A 22,897-nucleotide genomic window follows, 5' to 3' on the forward strand; every position below is an offset into this window, starting at 1 on the left:
TCTGAATGAAATCGGAGCGATTCACCAGGTTCACACTGGTGGGGAGCTCTGAACGGCAACATTGAAATACAAAATGCCAACAGTTTGGCAAATCGCCACTTATTAAAAAGAGAAATCGAAATTCAAGGTTCTCGCTTTGCAATATGGATTGTAACATATCTTGGTGAATCTGCCTTCCAGCTAAAAATAAGCATGGCGTACATAGTGCACTATTGAGCATCAGTGCAAGTTGTACGTTTAGGGCAGGGGTCTCAAACACGCGGCCCGCGGGCCCAATGCGGCCCGCGACTTGCTGAGAAGCGGCACGCAGGCAACTGGCTGCTAGTCCCGGTTTCCATATCTCGAGCGCTAGAAATGACATGTGTCATAGTGATCTCATCTCGTCGATTCATTTTCGCTCGGAAGGTATATAGCTCTTAACTTTTAACGTATGCACATATTTTATAATGCTCTGTGTTTATTTGCCCTTTGTTTCGCTTTAATTCTTGGTTCCCAGCTTTTAGTAATATACAACAATTCCGCTGCTAGCCTGCAACCTCGACCTATTCGTTGAAGAATGCATGTCGGCTGCGCAAACTCTCCCTTAGCAGGAGCAAGTGCCAAAGGTAAAGCTATGAACTCGGGATTCTCACCTTCAAAAAAATATTCCAATTAAAAGTATTTGTTAAGAGTGTTATAATAAAAATTATGAGGAATTAAAGAACTTCCAAAATTAAATGATTGTTTTTTTGTTTGTTTTTTTAAGACATGTTGAACTGGGAACGACAGATTGCTTGCTCTCTTGTTGTATTAAAAATGCCAGCACGTTGGCGGGGCAGTGTAATTTTAATTTCTGTCATCACATCACGTCGGGGCCCAAAGTAGTCATATAAACAAATCCAATTTAAAAATGTCACCGTCAAAACCGTGAGTTTACGAAAAGCATAGGGCACCAGGTCTCTTCCTATTAAAATCTTCTTAACCCCCCCCCCCCCCCCCCCTTTCTTACGTTGGCCCCCGGTTTTTCCGGTGTGGGCTTTCTGGCCCCCACACTCGAATGAGTTTGAGACCACTGGTTTAGGCACTCGAAAAAGGAACGTATGCCGGGGTACATTTGCAGGGTGTTTCTGCGAAAATTGATAAAAATATGCTTTTCAAGAGTTAAAAAAAACTTGAAGGAACAAGTTATTAGTCATGGCGGACATCAAGAATTTCGAAAAAGCATACCGATCAGCGAGGTAATTAGCGAAAGCTTATTGGTATTTTTTTGTGTGAAATTAAATATATGGTTCCACTGAGAAACTTGCTAAGCATCATTGTAAACAACTAAATTAGCTCTTTTTAGAAAGATATAAGGTAGGGGGAGTATTTTCCGGCATTCAGAAAGAACACTTAGTTCGGGTACGTTTCAAGGTTTCGGTTTCTTATTGGAGGGCATCTTTGAGCCCGCAGTCCTTCGGCGCGAAGCCACCGCTTCGCCTCCCTTGTAGGATGGACGGAAGTATATGGCGCAAGTGTGTTGCGCGTCTCGGCCACTGGGGAGCAGGACCGCGCGCGCAGAGATGCGCTCCAATAAGAAACCGAAACCTAGAAGCGCGTCCGAATCGAACGTTTTTACTGAACTCCGTAAATGGCCGCTCGCTGCCTAATATCTTTCTAAAAAAGAGTTTATTCGGTGGCTTTCTATGATGGTTAGCAAGTTTCTCAATAAAACCATATGCTTGAAAGAACGAATTAAAAAAAATTATTTATTAAATTTTAGTTCATTATTTTTTCTAATTAGTATGATTTTGCAATCCATGACGTCCGCCAAGATTGGTAGTTTGTTCCCCCAAGAGGTCTATTTTTATTACAAACAGCATATTTTGGGGGGAACGTTTACCGGCTTACATATAGGATGACCCAAGTCACCAGGCTCGACCTAAAATGGACCGTAAAAATCGGCGCCTGCACGTCAAAGGTGTATATCATGGGTCCGTTTTTTCTTGTAAAATTAGAAAGCGTACCTCTCTTCCTGTAAAAAAATAGAGCCAAGAAACTTGCGAGGGTCTACGGCGGGCGGCGACGCGGACGGCCAAGTCCAGTAGCGGAGTGTGTTTGGCGTTCGTATTGATATATGGAGTCTTGAGCAGCGGCCGAAGGTGCAACCGACCAACGCAAGAAAGCAGACGACAGGCAGACGAAAACCCTTGGCAGCAAAAGCGCCGTCGTTATGCAGACGCGTTTTTTCTACTTTAAGTTTTGTTTATGTTGTCCCTATTTCTATTTTAACCAATGGTACATTTGAAAAAGAGTATGTTCATTTTAATAAACCACGGCGGTCGCGAGCCGTCGCGATAAGGAGGTAGTGCCATCTATTAATACGAACGCCAAACACACCCCGCTACTGGCAATGATCTTATCCGTCGCCGCCCGCCGTAGACCCTGGAGAGTTTCTTAGCCCTGTTTTTTACAGAAAGAAAGCTACGCTTTGTAATTTTACAAAAAAAAAAAAAAAACGACTTGTGAAATACACGTTTGACGAAAAGTTTAGATTGCTACGTGCAGGCATCGATTTTTATGGTCCGTTTTAGAACGAGCCTGGTGACTTGAGTCACCCGATATGTCGTTTCAATGCAAAGTGTACGTCTTAAAGCAGTGCGTTTCCGGCTTGAGCGGCGTAACCACGCTTTGCATTATGGGACATTTCCCATAATGAGGTCCCACGTGACGTCTCGAGTAACGTCACGAGGGCCACGAGTGACGTCACGAAGAAGAAGGAGGGGAGAAGGAGGGAGGGGGAGAGAAGGTGGAGGAGTGTACAAGGGAGGATGAGGGAGAAGATCAGAAGGAGGTGTGGAGGAGGAGAAGGGAGGAGGAGAAAAGCAGGAGGGAGAAGAAGGATGGAGGCAGATGAGGAGGAAAAGAGAATGAGGAGGAGGGAGGGAGACGGAGGGTAGGAGTAGGATGGTAGGAGGGGGAGGAGGAGGGGAGGAGAGGGGGGAGAAGGATGGGAGGTGCCAGCTACCAGTTGTGCAGGCGAGTGATATCACCATTCATACATGACAGGGAGGCACATATGAAAGCGTGGTGTATACTCGTTATCCAAGTGGACATCTACATGGGTTCGGGTCTGTGCTGTACCCATCGATATCTGTGGCGCGTTAGACGAAGTTGTTAAACTATAGGCCGCCAAGGTCGACAACGACTTGCTCGTGGTAGCTCTGTATCTCTCGCCCACGCACTCACTAAATATTTCGTGCAAGACAAAAAAGAGCTTCATACCAGTCATGCAGGAAAACATCCAATTGGCCCCGAGGGACGTGCACTCGCTGTTGTGCTGTGCCATCTCGGGGGAGCACGTTCAAGACTAATGCTGAGGAAATCAAAAACGCCGAGCAGCCTTCGACAGAGCCCACAGCAAGTAGGATGACATCGAGAGTATCACGTGCTTCGTCAAGGTGTTGACTTTAACGCTGTCTCGTTCTCCCGCCTTGCTCCTGCTGTCCTATTTCCTGGCACCGGCAGAACTTCGACAGAGTGGAGTTTCCAAATATAAGAACTACATTTCCGTTCTCCCGAAAACAAAATACCTCAAGAGGGGAGGAGGAAGAAGGGAAGGGAGGAGGCGTGGGGGAGGAGGGATGGAGCTGGGGAGGAGAAGAAAAAGAGGGGGGGAGGATGAGAGGGTAGGCATGAGGAGGCGGGGCATACTCTGCTCTCCGTACCTTCCCCTCCTCTTTCTCAAGTGCTCGCTCTGATTCGGCGTTACAGGGAGTTGTAAACGTCTTTCATTTTTTTACCATTCGGCATGGGCATGACAGAACTTCAAATACTGATTGAAATTTTCTACGTACTTCCGGGTGTATTCGTCAGGAGGAATTGAAGCTTAATGATAGTCAGAAAATACGTTACCTTAAAATTCACAGATTTCTTAAATATACTGACCATAATTTCGAGTCAAAGCCAGGGGTGCCCTCGTAATTGACTGCCCTTTTGCAGTGCTGACATATGTTAGTGTGCGTAGCTCTTGAAATTATCACCGGTGCGTTATATACATAATCAATCTGTAACCATTTTTTGACAGTTTGATACGTTAGCCTCGTGTTCCCAGAAAAAAGGAGAAAACAAAAAGTTTGGTGGCAACTAAATAAATAGATATTCCTTTCGTGTAAGGCTTTTTCTTCAGATATCAAACGCTGGATGAAATTAGCCATCTGCGCTAAGTCTTTACTTTGAGTGAAACAGTACGAAGCCGAGGGCTGACCACGCATAGAGCGGTCTGTTTGGAAGCCTAGCTAGCTTAGAGCCGAAGTTAGCGTTTCCGCGTTGGTAGAAGACGGCATTTGGAAGATGGCGCAGCTGTAGCTGGCTCCAGGCACCGTCCTCGAGTGCTCGTCTATTCGGAGTCGATGACCATAGCAGACAGACTTGATCATTCAGAAGGAGACGGCGGGTGGTGACATCAGGTGCGGCGTGCTTGAGCTTTTTCGCTGTACTCTTCAATGAAAGTCAAACTTGTTTGGCGAGCGAATCCCGTTACTGGCATTTTCCGTGCCAGACGTAGAGGTTTTGCTCCGGTTCCAGTCTGTTTCGAAATGTTTAACTGACTAATTTATTAATTATTTTTTCGAGGCGAAAGATAATATACTTTTTTTGTTCTTGCACCGAGTATTGGAGCAAGCCTATCACGTGGGCCTGGACAGCCACTCAAACTCTGCTGGTTGTCTTCAAGGCCTCCGCTTTTGTCGGCAGCACCCGACCTCGCGAATTATGGTGTCAAAAGACTACCCAATCAATATTTTGCTTCAGTGTCAGTTATATTTTTAATAACGTAAAAAGAAATAAAAAAACGGAACCGCTCGAAACCGATACCGAAGCTGGACCGGGAAGGAAGAGGAAATATAGAGGAGAAAGTTACCGAAAATCACGTTGCTCTGAAACTTTTTTTTTTTTTCATTCAACGTAAATGCCTTTTTTGGAAACAACAAAAAATGTATATCATATTTGTTTTCTATATTTAATACTGAATGTGTGCCTCCGATGACCCACGACTTTGATTATCTTTGGTGGCTGTGGCTATACTATAGAAAACGACACGTGACCACGGAGAAGAGAGTGAGCGCCAGTCAAGCCGGCCAGTTCTCGATCGGCGGTTTTCGGGAGGAAAGAAAACGAATTTCGAGCCGCAAATCGTGTTCTGGGTAGTTTGGCTGTGATATGTCATGTACAAGTAAATACATTGGCGAGCATAAATTCCCTGTCATTTTCTCTTTAAAGTGGACGCGCTCGCCGCAACGTTCTTTTTAAAGAGTGTGCGTTTTTTTTTTTTTGCACAGTATATTTTTTTTTGTTTTTTGTTTAGACAGCCTTCTACTCCGGCTGGTGCAGAATCTGCTACTCCAAAAAAACACGAGTTTTTTTTTTTTTTTTTTTTTTTTTTGGTGGGGGGGGGGGTTGTGTTTAGCCATGTAGGAGTATCGGGCACCATCCTCGGCATTGTTATCTTCTGGTTCCCTTTTCCACATCCTTGGTGCGCATCTGGGAACGGACTCTACGAATAGCGCACGTCGAGCAATTTGATTTTGAAGTTTCGTCACCTTGTTCAATCGAACACAGTAAATTACGAATTAGGATTAAACGCTGCTGCCCTCGTACTCCAGCTATATGCATCAAAAGGCGAAATCGGCACCAGGGGTGCCGCTTCTCAGCTTCGGCGTGAAGCGGGCATCCAGCTGTAAAGACATGCGGAAGGTGGCTTTCTCAGGTAGCCCTATCTTTTCATCAATCCCATTTTGAATTCTTCAATCACATATTATCCGGTATACCTAGATTTATTCCGGGAACTGAACTAGCTTCTAGGGGAAAAGAAACCGCTTTACACTTATTATAACATTATTAATAAAGTGATTAGTTCCCAGCCCTATATGTAAAGCTAAAAATAATAATTTAACGAGATGAACATGTGCCTACAAACTTAAGGAGAAACTCCAACTACCCTTGCGTTGGCAACGGAAGAGGGACTTTTCCGAAGCAGTGCTTTACTGATCCGTTTATCGACGTGGTACGTTCAAGAGTCTTCCTAGCCAGAATACACGATGAAAGCCGACAATGGGCTAAAACATTCCAAGAGAGTACAGAAGAAGAAATAAAACTAAAGTGGTCAAAGCAGAGTGCGAAGCCCGTTCAGACCGGCAAACGCACGATGCGTGCTTTGCTAACTCCGCCATGCACGCGGCACTATAAACTTGTCCAATATCCACTACGCAGCCGACACGACACACCCAGATTTCTGTGCAAAATAATTAATTAACTGAATCGCTCTTAGTGGGAACGTTGCAATCATGAGGTTTTGTCTGTGAAGTAATTCTTAGTATAATGGTTTCTAATTAAATTGTGCAATATTTCTTCAAATTGTAATAAAAACAAAAAAAAATAGATCGTTGTTGTTTTTTTGTGTTTTTTTTCTTTCTTTTTTTGTGCTGCATTGACGATATTGCGTACCTGTATAGTTGGAGCCCAGCGACACAACTGTAGTGCGTTTCTTCGACGGCCTTTGGGCGGCCCGTTGTGCCGGATGTGAAGCAAAGAGCGATCACTTCTTTTTCAACATCGACCACTGGAAGGTCAATAAAACATTCTTCCGGTACGTTCTTAAAATTTGTCACCGAAATGAATCCAGGCTTGTCAGCTACAACAAAGCGTTCCTGAAAATTAACAAAAGTATCAAATGAGAGAGCGTTTTTATATTCTACGAATATTTCCAACTTAATACGTTAAAACGACAGCTAGCCATCCTCACAAATTGATTTTACGAGTAGTACATTGAAACGGCAGGCGTCATATAGGCACATTTAACGTAGTACACGTTTGCAAAGCCTCGCTAAGCATTTTTTATGAAATTCAAAGATAAGTACACCATCAACGAGAAGAGATTTCTTCGATCGTTTTTGTCGATACGAAGATGAATATGGAACCAAAACGTTATGATTCGTGCGTGAAGAGTTACGCCTACCTACCGTGAAATCCCGTGAGATAGCCCACCCAAATATTGAGGCCCTAATAGGGTGAAATATTAGAGTTGGTTAACTTTCGGTGTCCAAATAAGAAAAGTAGAAAAAAACACTATTTTTAGATTAGGTTTTTCTGCCAAACATGTGATCGCGGTGAGGGACGATGAAGGAAAGACGACTCTGTTTTCCAGTCAGCAATGTTCGCTTATAACTTGTCATAGCTACCTAGTCGCATTTACGCCGAGGTCATCATTGATCCGAACTCTACGATGACTAGGCGTGGGTTTTCTCCCATATTTCGTGGATGGGGTATCTATCGCTGTATTACAGTATTAATATACGTATACTTACCCGAATATGCGTGTCTTGAGTTAACTCTTTCAGCAGGTCGGCTTCGCTTGGTGTGGTGAGCACGTGACTGGCCTTTCCGTCCTTTATTTTTGTCAGCAGTTCGTCTGTCAAAATTACAAAAATTGCCAGAAATTTCTCTTTTTACGTAAAAAAATTGCAAACGCGAAGGCTGCACTCAGTTAATACGACCTAAGGACTCGCCTCAAACTGTGTTAAGATATAACAGTTGGATATGAAAAGGGGAAACGCCGCTGGAGGCCGTTTATGACAGGCTTTCTCTGGGTCTAAATAAGAATTGGCATGCGAAAGGGGTAATGACTAACCGAATTAAAAGAAACAGATGAAAATAGTTTGCTTAATTATGTACTTAAAATTTTAAACTTTTATGCTACCCATAAGGTAAAACACAGCGACAGCTGCGGTGTGACGTTGGAGCCGCAAAGCTGCCATTTCGGAGCAGATGGGCTGAATGAACGGTAAAAGTGCGAGCGCGCACCATGGAGTCCGCATAGGCGTTTTGTATTAAACCGATCGAGTAACACACCGAACGAAAATTCCGTGGCCTTTTGGCACCAATGAGGGTGTATTAACTAGAGAGCATTTCGTGAACATGTTAAGCAATCTTACTGGACACAAACTAGGACTGCCTTGGGGTAATTGAAGTACACTTTGAAAATCGCGCGCCCAAATTTGAAATCCAGGGAACGACGAAACTGCATGTATATGCGTGAACCGTTCCTCTCATTAATGTTACTGCCTCAACGTCTTATACAATGTTATTGAACACAAACTAGCACCGCACAGTGGTCACTGAACAGAGATGGCAGTAATGACAGTACTGTAACGAGATTACAGGAATTAAATTACTTTTTGTGGTAATGAGTAATATAATTAATGAGTTTTCTAGGCTGGTAACTTAGTAATGTAATGAATTAATTTCAGACAGTAACTTCGAGAAATTTACTCATTGCTCTATCCCAAATGAAAAAAGTCCCTTAGCCCGAGCTTTAAAAAAAAAGAGGAAAATTTTTTAAAGTGTGAATTGTCATGAAGAATATATCATAGCAAATAAAAGATGGCCATCTGACCGCAAAGGCTCGTACGAAGAACTCGACAGACAAACAAAGGCGGGCTGGAAAGGCGGAGAAAAGCTGACGCTGACGTGTAGAGACATCGCTGGAAAGTCACTGCTCACGAACTCCAGACAAGAGAGATTCACGGCGTCACGCCATCATAATGATGCTAAACTTCGTTTATCATTGAGCTGACAGTGCGTTGGGAGCTAGGAACTGAACAGAACCAATCAACCTCCTTCCCTTGATCACCTGACCCGTCCCTTTCTCTGCGCCCGGGTGTGGTGTTACCAGCGGATGCGACCGACCGTCTCGAGCAGAGATGGCATTAATAACATTACTGTAACGGAATTACAGTAATTAAATTACTTTTGGAGTAATGAGTAATGTAATGAATTACCTCTCTAGGCTAGTAATTTAGTAAAGTAATGAATTACTTTCAGGCAGTAATATCGAGGAAATTACTCATTACTTTTAAAATTACTTTTGTCCCAAATTAGAAAATTCGTTTGCAAGCTTTAGAAGAGCAGAGAAAATTTATTTTGCATGGTGAAATGTAGGAAAAAGCATCAGAGGAAATAAACGACGGCCACCTAAACGCAAAGCCTCGTACGAAGAGCTGGACAGACGTACAGAGAGGGGCTGGAAAGGCGAAGAAGAAAACCTTGCGTGTAGACATCGTTGGAAGGCAACGGGTTACGAACTTCAGGCACGAAGATCCACGGCGTCGCGGCACCACGACGATACTATATTTCGTTCATGAATGAGCTGAGAGTGCGGTGGGAGCTGTAAGCCAACCAGAACCAATCAAGCACCTTCCTTTAATCACCCGTCCCTTTCTCTGCGCCCGGGTATGAACGAGAGCGTGGTTACGTGGCGAACGATAGACGTGTGACTGCTCCATCAAACACGTAGCTTCCACCGTTCATTCCTAAGCTGACAGTGTGTCAGCTTAGGGGTGAACGGCTCATAGGCTGCAAGGCGACGGGCACATCACCTTTTAGTTAAACACAATTTAAAAACTGAGAGGACAGGACAAACAGATCCCCAGCCTTGTACTTTTGTCAAGCAAGGTCAAACCGTAAGCTTCGACATTTGTGAAGAACAAACGACCGGAATAAATAGTTAATTCCAAATGCCTTGTGAAAGCCAAAAAACGTTTTGTGCGTTCTCGAGTAAAGCAGGTGCCACTCGCGGTATGCCTCGGTGCCTTCCCTTGGGAATTTTATTCGGGAATAAGCCTACATGCGGACATAGCCCCCCGTTTGTTGGGAAAGTACACAATTCAGGAAGCTCGCGCCATTCCTCAACTGGCGATGCTTCTGCTTAGCAATTATCCAGGCCTTTGTGTGACAATGTGCAAAAACTTTGGCTCTTCGGGAGTTTGGGAGAAATGGTCCTTGGAAGGAATGACCGAGGATATATATAGGCCAACTATCCTCGGCGACAACTTTCCTTGGCAATGCAGTGGATGGTATAGGCACGCGTTCCCTCTCCCATTTTGAGCGCTGAATAAAGCTCTGCACAGGCTCTTCTCCTCTCCACTGCATTGCCAAGAAAAGTTGTGGCCGAGTATAGTTCTCTTGGGAGAATAGAATTATATTGCGTCCGAGGCGGAAGGGAAACGTTTCACGTGACGACTCCTTTTAAGAATGAGCTGCCATTGCCCGACTTAACAAACTGACACGGACTGCGGTTTCTAAATCAGGAAGACAGAAACATGTCATCCTTCTAGTGAGAACTTTTCCCGTTGAATGAACAGCAAAACCGGTGAGTCGTCTGTCTTTCTGAGTCACATCTAAAGAAGCTATTCATCATGTTTAACAATTATTTCGTCTGCCCCAGCAAAACCACTGTTCAGTATGGTTCACTTTGAGGCACATAAGGTTGTTGCGGTGTAAACAGGAAAATCTTAGTTTTCGTACATATAGACCAACTCAGCTCTTTGACGTCACATCACCGACGACGGGCGTGGGACCTTTACTTCAGAATTGTCGTTCACGGTACCGGCGAATTCTGTCTTCCTTCGAAAGAGAAATTTCTGACTGATCAAAAGAACTGATATTCATACCTTACGACACGCCCGACCAGCAAGCCGATTGCACGAAGACGTCGCCGAGCCGTCGTCCTTTCTTGTGGCTGGAGACATCGCTCGCTCGAACGTCAAGCACGAAGTGCGCACTTCGAGTTGAATACGCACGCGTACGGTTTCTTCATTAGGTGCGAATGTGGCCAATGCGTGGTGCTGCGCGACTTCAAGCCGGGAGCGCATGTGCGGAAGAGAAAACGGCAGCAAACTTTCCGATATACAGTCGACTGGCTGCATTACTACGAACGAAACAGTTTCTTCAGTAGCTCAGTGGAAAGACGTCCGCTTCACACGCAGTGGGCACGCGTTCGGTCTCTAATATATGCGTACCATTTTTTTTTGTCAAACATTTTGCGATGTTTACATTTCTTTTGTTACTATTGTCACTGAAAAAGACATTGGTTGTGGACAATAAGTCCCTGAACTAAATGGTATCGGATTCCAATTTGACACCTGCGAACTCAATGTAGTCACTTTCGACAAAATGCAAGGAGCGTATGAATCGGGTAGAGTCCGCTTTCCGAGGTTCCCATAACTGTTATACAGGAATTGCAGCCAGCCATTGATCCCGACTCGTTGATTTTTCGGAAACTTGTGCACTTTGCCGCACAATGCTACTTTCAGATGCTGGACATGTGAGCCAGCTCCTTATGCAACATTTTGGTCGTATTGGTTTCGGAGCCGATCACGGGAATTCACCACGGGCAGACACTCACTCCTAATTGCCAACACTTAAATGTACAAAACAACTCATCTTGAAGTACAGCACAAAGAGCGGAACGAACATAACTGCAAAGGAATCGCACGGCGAACGGACCCCGCGGCGCATTTCGCCTGCTACGTGCGGAAAAAAAATCGCACGGTCGGGTGTAGCCACGTGACTTCCACCACTCGCTCTCTCCTCTCCACTTCTCCGTGCGGTGTGGGTTTCGGTTTCGGTTTCGGTTTCGAGCAGTTGCGATTTTCGGCTTTATAAAAAACATAAATACGCGACTGTAGCAAAATATCAAGTGGGTAGTATTCCGACAACCATATTAAATCGCCTGGCAAAAAAATTAACAAAAAAATTGGGTGTGTTAGTGTGCCTTTAAGCTAGACTACGGTGGGAGCTACGTTGCCCCCGGACCAATCAGCCGCCGCCCTCTTATCACCTGACCTAGCCCTCCACGCGAGGGCATGGCCTGGAGCGTAATGACCTGGCGAAAGAGAGGCACAGGACTGGTCTAACACGGACGTCGCTTCCACCGCAGTCTCGACTTAGGGTGACCAGAGTGTAAGTGTCGGAATCTACAAGCTCTGACACACGCTACAATTTTAGACATAGGCATGTTGTAAAAACCAGAACCAGAACTATGGCACACAACTATTGAATTAATTGGAAACTTCCAAACTTCCTGAGCATTTACCTTGACTTAATGGATCTATTGGAAGATATTTCCTGACCTAACCTGACGTAGGTTAGGTTAGGTTAGGTAAGTTGTGACATGGGAAGACATCTCTCACCGCCGTCCTTGGTGAGAGTGGTTAGATTAGGTTGGGTAAGGTTAGGTTTGAGATAAGAAGACAACTCTCACCGCCGTCCTCGGTGAAAGCTTTCTTCTTACCTCAAATAAACAACGAGCCCGAAAGGGTCACTGTCGTCTTCTGCTTGCTCCACGGTCTTACTCCTTGATCAAACGGGAATACGCTGCCGGGACAAGCAACACCAACATCATACTAATTCTTTTGAAAAAGTACCGATGCAAGCGAACCTTATTAAATATAGATACCGATGCTCTCCAAATGAAAAGCTTAACAAAGGCTGATTGAACCTGCCTACCTTCTTCTGATGCCAGCTCAGATGGTATGACGACGCCTCCAGCAAACACGACTCCATACATGGCAATGAAACTTTCCAGAAAATTGTCCACGTGTACGAGCACTTTGTCGCCTGGCTTCACGCCGTGGCGTTGGAAACCAGCGGCGTATTTATGAAGCATCTTCAGCATCTCTGAACTTGTCACTTTATTTTCTTTGCAAATCTGCAGCGGCAGAAGGGTCAATAAATATTATTTTTAATTGGGATAACCGTAATGGCAGGAAGCCTATTTTGGAATCACCAAAAGCCGACTATAAGCATGTGTAATACTGTGAGTGAGGACGTCATGCCTGGCGTGTCACGATCTAGTCTCTACTCTACAAGCAGGTAGAGTGCCCAGAAGCATAACGTATATTTCTGGTGGCTTTAGAGTTACCAGTATGTCCACCACTGCAAATGCATGTTTACTTTAATTCGCCTCCGACTTTTTAATTCCTACCTTCCCTGAGAGCTGGCCTAGTAAGCTACAAATTGACCTGCTGACAAGAAAATATAGGTATTTGTATTCTACCGTGCAATTCAGTATGATTCGCCGTGGACGTTTTGGCGACTGGAATTGCGCTGTCTATTACGCGCCGTCACTTAACAAAGCAATAAACCTGAAGAAACAATTTTTATCCTATCCAAAGGATAGGAATCCGTGATATTGAAGACTTTTTGAAGTTTTTTTATGTTTTACAAAATCGTCAGTTTCTTTAAGCTAAGCTTTTTTTTTTTAAGATAACTTTCCTTTTATTGTCGTAGGAACCGTTGCGTTTCAGAGGCTTTATGGTTGGACACACGCAGTAAAAACGTTTAAGAAGCAATCCTGTTCGCATTTCCTAGCTATTGTAATACGAATTCCCCGTTAAGAAATATGGCGCCTTTGAGCCCTTTAATCAGGATTATGCTAGCATCGTAACTTGCCTCTATAGTCTTCGTTACACAATCAAGGTTATAGTGTTAACGATGGAATTTATATTAGGTATATCACGACAATTGCAAGCCTTCTAAGCAGGCTTCTGGCTCGAAGCTGGTTCACGCACTGTGCTTAGTTGCAACCGAGTGCGCTGTGCAGCCTTGTGGTCTCTCAGGACGAGAGTACAAGCTAGCACGCTGATGCCATCTATCAGGTGGCCCTGTAACTCCATTTCACTAGAGTTAAGGTTTTTCACTCTATGCCAGATAAAATGTGCGCACTATCTATAGAAATGGTCGCTCATAACATTGTGAAATTTTTCAAGCCTAAAAAGTTTATGATGCACTACAAGAGAGGAAATATATGCGGAAATCTCAAGTGTTCCTCCACTACCCTATAGAAGGCACCAGGGTGTTCTCTCATCGTACGAGACCACGAGAAGTTGTAAGGTGCTCGGTTTTAACCACACTGCAAGAGGGTGGACTATCCTTAATTGCTGGGGTATGCATACAGAAGAAAACATAACAGGTCCTGCACTGCACTTGAGAAATGAGCGATGCAGCTAAGTTTAATTCTGCTTAACACAATATTATACATAGTGATCACATTTCTTCAACACACTGTACACAAAACTTATCGGCATACTTACTAATGCAGTCCGTTCACCTTGTTGAAGCAGCCTATCTTTTATGGCCTGACAGACTGAAATCTTTGGTACAGAACCACCGGGATAGGGGGAATGTACAATGTCGTCTTCGATGCGGGCTTTCAGCGACATTCCTGTGATATCTTAGGGTTCCTCCGGTTATAATGTCTAGCGACTCTAATCTGAAAGGAAAAAAAATCGGGTGTCTAAGAGCTGCGCCCTAAAATGCAAAGCAAGACAAGACATCTATCACCTTAAAAACCACGCCTGCTTGACAGATCAGAGGTCTCTTATTCAAAGGCTGGCAAACTCACGAGTCTATTTTTAAACTCCTCGGAGGGAGATTATTTTTCTTAGTTTTTCAGCCCTGCATGAGGCGCTTGGTATTGCGCTACTTTCAAAATAATATTTACCTCCCTAATATACTGTGTTAGTTCACCAGTCACAAGTAGGCAGCAGTTTATCCCAAAGCTAATAGCCCTTGAATAGATTGCTTTGTGACGCACGGCCCGCAGATCTGAAACTAAAACCCGCTTTCTGTGGCATTTTAAATTCCATAGTATTTCTCTGCGGCAAAGCCCGCAGGTGGTACCTCCATGTGTAGGTGTTTGCTAAGCGACGTCACCGCGGATTCCGAACGATGTGGGTCTACCCACCTACATCTGGCTGCGCGCGACTTTCCCGTGTCCGGGAAAAAAATTATCAGTGCTGTGTTAATCCGCCGTACAGTCCCAGCAGTAGCTGCGACACGTCACGGCAAAGTTGTTGGACAATCGGCGTCTGTTTTATGCAACGTGGGGTGCGTGAACAAAAGCGTTCAAACGAATCAGACATCTTACCAATTTCTTCCGAACGCTTTTGTTTCTTTGTTGTTTCGGAGCGCATAAAAGCGCGGCTCCCTGGCCGAGTTCTTGGCATTCACAGTGCAACAACGGCGTTTTCTTATCAGCTTTCTTTTTTTTTTTTCTTTTTTTTTTTTCAGAGAACGCGTGCAGTGGGCGTCGGGTACTGCAAAAACTGGCTCTGGGCTAACGCCTCCGCTTCGCACGCAGCGGACCGAGGTTCGAATCCCGCGGGAGGCGGAAGTTCTTTTTCAAAGATTTGGAAACCTCGAGGACGGACAGCCTACGCCCTGATACGCCAAGTACAATGTCAACAACTACTACTACTATATCAACAACGAATGTAAATTCTAGTGGTGGAAAGATCCGATGCCAGGTATCGCTGTAAAAGGGCATCCTAGTTGTTGAACTAAGCCCGGGGTAGGCTTAGTTAAACCCTTCGGGGCCCACCCGGCGAGGCAACAAACAACTTCGGCCTTTGCTCATCTCATAGACGGGTGTCCTGGTAAGGCCCGGCCAGGATATTCAACCAATCGCGTCTTCTGTTTTCTTCATTCACTTTCACCTCCTCCTTTCTCTTTCTGGTACACTATCTTCCTTCTTTTTTCACCTTCTTAAGCAGCAAGCACATACGTTTGTGGCATCAGGTCCAGTTCGTGTAACCATGCTTGGATATTGTGCCTCGGAAACACTGGTAGTTTACTGTTGGTAGCTTACTGGCGCAGCGTCTACCCTCGTGTTGGGCTCCGTGGTGGGCGATGCACCCGAGGCACCGAATCATCCTCCCATTTACTATGGGTCCTAAACATAAACCTTTCCTTGATTATAATCCTACATCCTGAAAGTGATCAGCCCCTAAGTAAACTGTCGCCTTTTCGAGTTGCTAAGGTACTTGAAGGCGTTGTTAGACAGAAATGTAGCGCAAAAAAAAAAAAAAAAAAAAAATGTCGACTGGAGCTTTTCTTATGGAGATCGATACCAAGCAGCAGAGTGATACCCTTCTGGCACTCAACGCACTGTCGGACTAGAAAGTTAGTGTCAGTCCTCATCGAAAACTAAAACTATTTAAGGACTTGTTTTTTGGAGACAAATTGCTAGATTTGATTGACGCTGAGCTGCGGAGGGCCTTTCCAACCAGGGAGTTGATGCGGCACGGCACACCACCGTAGTGTTTGTATTTTCTTTTGGCGCGCTACTTTATAGCGGGCCACTCCAAGCGCATCGGTTTGATGCTAAGTTCGGGAAGTGCATGCCCCGCACGGCCTCATAAATCAGTCTTGTTCGAACCTTCGGCCTAGGTCGATGTTCCTTTCCTTGCTTGGTGTGCCCGCTTGGCCCCGGGCCACCGATATTCCTTTGTCGCGTGCGCAGCACCACGTAAGCCACCTTTCATTACCTGCAGGCCTCCCTAGTTTCGGCCTTTCGTAGCTTTAGAGACTTCCTACACCCCTTTCCAGTCGTCATCCTTTATCGCTACAAACAACGTTCGCTGTGATGACACAGATCACAAGAGCAAGGGTGTTTATTTTTACTTTTGACTGGACCTCTCTCCCTGGGACTGTAAAGGCAGGCTACCTGGAATGCTGTGTTCGACCATATGTGTCGAACATTCAGCGGTGCTTCAAGTGGCAACGATTCGGTTCGGGCAGTAAGAACCGTGTGGCAGAGGTGTATGAAAACTAATCGCAATGTGTGTATTGTGATGGTCGTCACCCTGCCTACCCTCGAACCTGTTCGCAATGAAAACAAGAAACGAAAATTCTTACACTGAAGGTAAACGAAAACATTTACCTTTAGGCAAGGAAACGCCTTTCCTTCTTGTCTAAGGGTGGGTAGGCTGAGCTCAGTGTTGTACACGTTCCTCAAAAAGAGGAACGAAAGCTCATTCCCAATTACTTCTGATTTTTAGAACGCGTTCCCGCTACAAGTTCCATTTGTGAAAAAGAAACTCGTTCCCGTTACAGTTTAAAAAAGGAACGTATCGTTACATATACGTTACTTTTCTATTGAGCTAATTACTATATTTAGTTAGATTAAACGAAGGCATTTTAGAGCGCAGCTCCTAGGGGCCCGTTTCCAGCCTGAGCGGCGTCGGCGTCGGCGTAACCGGGGGGGGGGGGGGTCACGTGACCCCCCCGAGGTCACGTGATCCCCCGAGGTCACGTGACCCCCCCGGGTCACGTGACCCCCCCTCCCCCGAGATCACGGGACCCCCCCGGGGTCGCGTGACTACTCGCAGGTGACGTGACCCCCCTCAGTACCCTTCCCTACTCCTCCTCAAGGGCTGCGTTCCAATTCGGCATTACAGGGATTTGTAAACGGCTTTCATTTTTTTATCTATCTATTCTATCAAATGGCAACATACGAATTTCAATGTCGTAATAAAAGGAGAGGAGAAGGAAACAAACGGAAGAAAGCTTTCATTGGTTGTTGTATTCAGCTTTAAAAAAATCAGCGTTTAACCATACTCAGGTTTGTGATGGGAATTCAGACGAGCCAAATTGTACAACAACCTCCCACGTTTCAATCTAACAAAGTTCCTTGTTCGTATTTCCCAACACTTGCTTCTCGACGTTGCTCTCCCCAAGACGAGCAAGTGCAGAAGAGGGCACGGCTTTTGAAATGTCAGTCTTGATAACTACCATCCCTTAGTAAAATGTCGGATTTGTTGTTCAGGTTGGAGGGAGGGAGAAGGAGGAGAAGAAGAAGAGAAGGTGAAATAAAAGTTAATTTTTGTTTAATTCTTAGGTGACCAGTGTTCGGGATATAATGGTGCATTCGATGTCTGGTGACGTGTTCTTTTGTTGTAACTGTAGGTTTTTTTGTTTTTTTTTTGTGGAAGTTCAGTGATATCTGTAGTCGGCCTTAAATTTCCGGGTATATGAGGATTCGTGGAAGCAAAGAAAGTAGCTGAGTTTGAACGTCCCTTTTTCTGTGTCTTTTCCTTCGACTAAAAAGTTTGCTATTTGTACCACAGTCTCAGACACTGAAAAAAGAATCAATGTCCATTAGCTCTCCTGCACCCGACGGTTATCAAGCGAAGGTCCCACAAAATAAACCCCAAGATAAATAACAACAAAGTTAACGAGATCCTTCTCTTCATAAGGATATTGTTTTTATACTTTTCGGAATTTCCCTCTTAGAAATAAAATAAAGCTAACCCGAAAAGCGAAAAAAAAAAAAAGAACGCCGTTCCTGTTTTTGTTCCCGTAAAAATGGAACGAGTTTCCCGTTCCAGTTCCAGCTATGCAAAATGGAACGGCAACGTTCCTTCCTCCCTCCTAAAAGGAACGCGTTCCTGGAACGCCGTTCCTTGGTACGCCGTTCCTTACAACACTGGCTGAGGTCCAGCGGAGGGGACCTGTATCGCCAGTGATGGCATCGACGGGATCCCGAAATTCTCCGGGTAATCTGCGGGTCGGTACCAACGCCGGTGGTACCTCGTCCCAACCTGAAGGTAGCTGGCGGGTAAGCATCCACCCCAGAACACAGGTTGGCTCCCCCTGCCTCTTTTCCCCTCGGGGAAGGGAGAGCCACCCCGTACATCTGCCCTTAGGAAGCCCTTTGAGCCGTCGAGGCAGTCGGCCCCCAAGGGTCAGCTAACGGCATTGCCTGAAGAGCCCGTGGACGAAATGAGCTCCGATCCGACGAGAGGGCTTCCTCTCATCCTCAGGGTTCACTCTTTGTGTCCCCACTGACCCTAGTTGAGGGTAGAAAGAAGAAGGAAGAAGGGAGAGGGGCAGGAGGAGGAGGAGAGGAGAAGAAGGTGCATACCCTCCCCTCCGTAGCCTCCCCTCTTCCTCCTGAAGACCTGCGCTCTAATTTCGCGTTACAGAGATTTGTAAACGTCTTATCTTTTTTTTAAACTTTAGTCAAGCTTGATTTTATAATGTAAAATTAATGCGGGGTTCAGAGTCGGATGCGTTCCGAATTTTGCGGATGCGGTTCGGGTGCGGGTATGAAGTCTGAGGATCTGGATCGGGTGCGGATGATCAGAGTGTCATCCACGCTGGGCTCTAGTGATGGGGACAAACCGAACAGTAAGAATGAACATCAACAAAAAACCAAATTCTGCACGGCAAGGACGATGCCAAGGAAAGTAAAGCAGACAGTCGCCATTGAAGTGACAAAACAACATAACAACCTTTCTTTAAATCTACATAGAAACGACACTGAAAGTGGTAGCAGGCAATACATTCTCACTGGAAAAATTACAGCAGAACGTTCAACGGAACCATGTAACCCATAAAGCAAAAATATAAAATGTTTTAAGTCTGTAAAAAAAAACGGCAGCAGCAAAAAAAAAAAAAAAACACAACTTGTTGCGTTTTAAACGACACAAGGTACGCATGTATGTTCTTCTTTACAGCTTGCTTGCATCATATTCTTCATGCGAGGGAGTCACACTTTTTATTCGGCCATATTTATAAGAGATGAAAACCCCAGGTTAATTTCAGTTGGGTTGTGCCCGTAAAAAGTAGAGTTCATGCTAAAGTTGAGCCTTGGGCGAATTGGTATATACTTCAAAATTAAAAAAAAAAAAAAAAGAAGAGCGCGAAAACGCTGCCTGCCTTTTGGCCGAGAGGTACCGCGTCGGGCTGCTGAACGAGAGGTCGCTGGACGAAGGATAAGGGCTAAAAGCCTTTTTCGGAGGAATTAACTTTCGCAGTTGTCACGTGCCAATATTGCCACGCTCGTCGGTGAGCGACCGCGTGCGTGGCCCATTGATTATAGCGCTTGACTGTCGCGCAGAAAGTTTAGGTTCGATCCCAGTCAGTGGAATGTTATTTTATTTATCCTTTCAACATTGCGTTCTCGTGGGTTCGAGATCATTCTCGTCTGATCGAGTTCCGAATGTTATAGTCGTCGAACGTTCTAGGCCGATTGTTCTAGAAGCCAACGCGCGTACATAAGGGGCTCCGCGTGGCGATCTGCAGTCAGTCTCGCCCCAGCGTTCGACTCTGCTCTTACGCCGACTTCGACGCCCGTGACGCTCTGTTGTTATCTTTTTTTATAATTATTTTTGGGTGCAAGTTCGTCTCATTAAACGTTTTGTTTCTTCAGTTATTACCGCCTCATTCATTGTCATTCGTGACCATATGTCGCGTGACGCGACGTCACGAACATTGGCATTTAAAAGGTTAAAAAGCGCAAATAAAACAAGGACAATAAAGAAACAAAAACGAAAGGGAGGGCGCCCGTCCTGTCGTCTTTGTGTCTTTATTGTCCTTGTTCTGTGTTTGCTTTTAAACCATTTAAATCACTATGAACCAACTCACCCAAACACAAGATTTAATCGAACAATGGCAACTACCAATATATCCCCTATTCATGGTCCGTGTTACTTTTCTGTCTATCCTCGTCTTTTCGCGCTGTTTTTAATTTCGAAGAAGAGTTCAATTGAATTCAGAGTTTTTAACTCTTTGTGTAGAACTCCCGGCCCTCCTCGCCGAACGGGGCTAAAGAAAGAAGACCTGTAGGCGACTTCTTTATAAACGTCGGCAACTTCTGTTACTGGACTCAAACTTTTCGTATAAAATCTCTCCTAACATAAGCTCTCTAGCTTAGGCTTTCCTGAGAAAGAAGTTGCATATTTATTTACTCACCCGGACAGATGCTCACCGATCTTCTTGTTTTTTTTCTCTAAGACAAGGAGTCCCACGAGCAAATACTGGCAGACTGATGTTGGGGCAGGAGAGGTTGTTAGTTTTGTCGAATCCAGTGGAGACGACAATATATATGAGAAGAGGTTTAAGAATGTGTAACGCCTACCCTAGCTGACCGATACGATAAGGTCCGCTGTAGTTACCAATTCTGATATCGACCGCATTTTAGGACACTGGACGTATCATAAAATGAAGGGAGCTCGACTTACCCGTTTTAATGACACTGAGCCGCAGTTTTCTTTTTTGCGGCTTTTTTGCCTGCTTCTCGCCATCGTTTGAATCGCCATCTAGATTTTGTTTCAGAACTGCGTGTTCAATAAAGTGCAGTGAAACGCCATCCAGACGCTGCGCTTAGAATACACTGCAGTGACCGTAGCGGCCGTCCACGAAAGGGTGGCGCGTTGAACGAGGGGAAGCTGGCCGTGGGGGTTCAGGGGAGGGGGGGGGGGGGGGGGGGGGCACTGCTCGTGGAAGCAGCGTCTATTAGCCCCGAGCGAGACCGATTGGAGCGCTGCGATCGCTGGATGGTGCCATAGAGAGCAGTGCTACGGGACGGGACCAGGTGTTTTTTTTTTCCGCATTGCTTTGCTTTCGTTGTAAGATTTAACGCGTAGCAGCAGGAAGTGTTTGCTACGTATATCTTGTTTTTGCTATGACGCAAAACGGTGCACACGACGAAACCTAAAATTAAATTCGAATACGCCAAGCCACACCATTGGAAGTTGTCTGTAGGTGACGATGGAATCCTACAATAGTTTCATGGCCTCCAACACCGCTCGGATACTACGCCGTTGAGATCAACGAGCATGCTTCTATGTACCCTTCGCATGCTTCCCGGCTTTAAGCAGCAAAAGAATATAAATACGCACTCGAGACTACACTTCTTTGTGACGGCCGATCTACCCACGAATTCTAGGAACAACGACAATATCCCGTCCACTTGGGCGGCAGCAGCCGTACCAATCTTAGCGTACTGTGGAGGCTACGGCCACCGCGACCCAATAAGAGTGTCGGAGCGAGGCATGTGACACCACGTCACGGGAGCGTTTGTGTCACTGCATTAAATTCGAGGCACGAAGGAGCTGGCTGCCGTCTGCTCACCAAAAGTCGCCTGCTGCAAGACGAACCAACTTCGGATTAAGGTATACCGCCGCTGCATTGCCGTCCGCTAGAGTAGCCAACTGTTCGGCAACATTTTATGAGACAACCATACGCTCAATTTACCACCGATTCTGAGAGAGGCGGGGGGATATTAATACAATGGCGACGTTTTGAGCAGAAGTGGTCAATTACAGGGCTGCGGCCGTCCAAACATCGTTGAAAACCCACGTTCTAAAAAAGAGTTTATCTGAGTTAATTATCGTTGAGAAGTAATATATGTCTTCGCCCTTCTGTATCGTGTAGCGTAGTGCCGATGGGATAGAAATCCCGCTAGTTCAGTTGCCGTTACAAAAAAAAAAAAAACAAAAAAAAAAAAACTTTTTGTCACAGACGGCGTTGTTACTGTAGCGGTAACGAGGCCTCCGTGGTATCGACCATGGCGTGTTGTCAGGTGCCCTGCTCCGACGCCCTTATCGGGTCGCAGGATTTTATGGTGGTAAGGTGATCTACGTGCTCAAAGCATCCCAAAATATAAAACGTTACAATTGTGTGTAATGTATTTTTCTGTTGACAAGAAAATGCTCAGAGACCGCTGACACACTCGTTCTCAGGGAAAATTCCCAGCGGTATTATGGTCATTTTCGTATGACGCGATGCCGACTCGGGACGCCTGTGTTTGGAGCGCGGTCGAACCGAACATCGACGGCCCGCCGAGGCCGCTCGACGAAGAGGTAGAGGTGCGCGAGGCTGAGGATGCACTCGACGACGGTGACCAGCGGCTCGGCAACAGGGACTGGTATGGGATGCGCGTTTTATTGAAATGCTAGCATGCATATTTGATGTCAATCTTCTGCAAAGGTGCCAATGCGATTGTTGTGCACCGATGGTGATCTTCCTCGAGTTTGTTTGCTGTCAAGAATACCAAGCCGCAGCACGGAAGGCGCAAGGCTGCATAACAAACAACGGTGATTTCGAGGCGCTGTGCCTGAACACTGGGGTGCTGCGACTCTTCTATCTGAATATGCGGCACTACAAGGCAGCACGGTATGGGCGAAACGTCCAAGGATTGAATACAAATATATTTCACCGATCGCAGTGGCGTCGGGACATCATTTCAAAAACTGCTGGTATCCACATGGGGGTGTGGGCAGTCGAGGATAAGACGCGAACATTTTTCCTTTCTCGTCCTTGCTGTCCCTCTCCCTTTCTCAATCTAACCCTTACTTACGATGCTAATGGCTTAGATCGCGTAATTTGCGTCTAAGTTTTTTTTTTTTTGTATATTTAAATATTTGTGTGAATGCAAACTCTTCCTAATGAAATGACGGACTACAAAAACACCACATCAAACCATAAGTAGGCCTTACCATGTCTATAGTTATGATCCCTACCATATATTACA

At 45.4% G+C, this 22,897-nt stretch overlaps 1 protein-coding gene across 1 annotated transcript; it reads right to left on the reverse strand.

Annotated features, from left to right (window-relative positions):
* Positions 1-6,548: 6,548 nt before the first annotated feature.
* LOC120849117 (long-chain-fatty-acid--CoA ligase-like) lies at positions 6,549-14,018 on the reverse strand (the record flags this gene model as incomplete). Its single annotated transcript, XM_040221253.1, has 4 exons — positions 13,890-14,018; positions 12,304-12,505; positions 7,323-7,426; positions 6,549-6,665 (listed from the first exon to the last, which is right to left on the reverse strand). Coding segments are annotated over exons 1-4 (552 nt in total), but the record flags the coding sequence as incomplete, so codon positions are not given.
* Between the last annotated feature and the right edge of the window lie 8,879 nt (positions 14,019-22,897).

This window comes from Ixodes scapularis, unplaced genomic scaffold (assembly GCF_016920785.2).
Source record: "Ixodes scapularis isolate PalLabHiFi unplaced genomic scaffold, ASM1692078v2 PGA_scaffold2__306_contigs__length_199485367, whole genome shotgun sequence".
NCBI lineage: Eukaryota > Metazoa > Arthropoda > Arachnida > Ixodida > Ixodidae > Ixodes > Ixodes scapularis.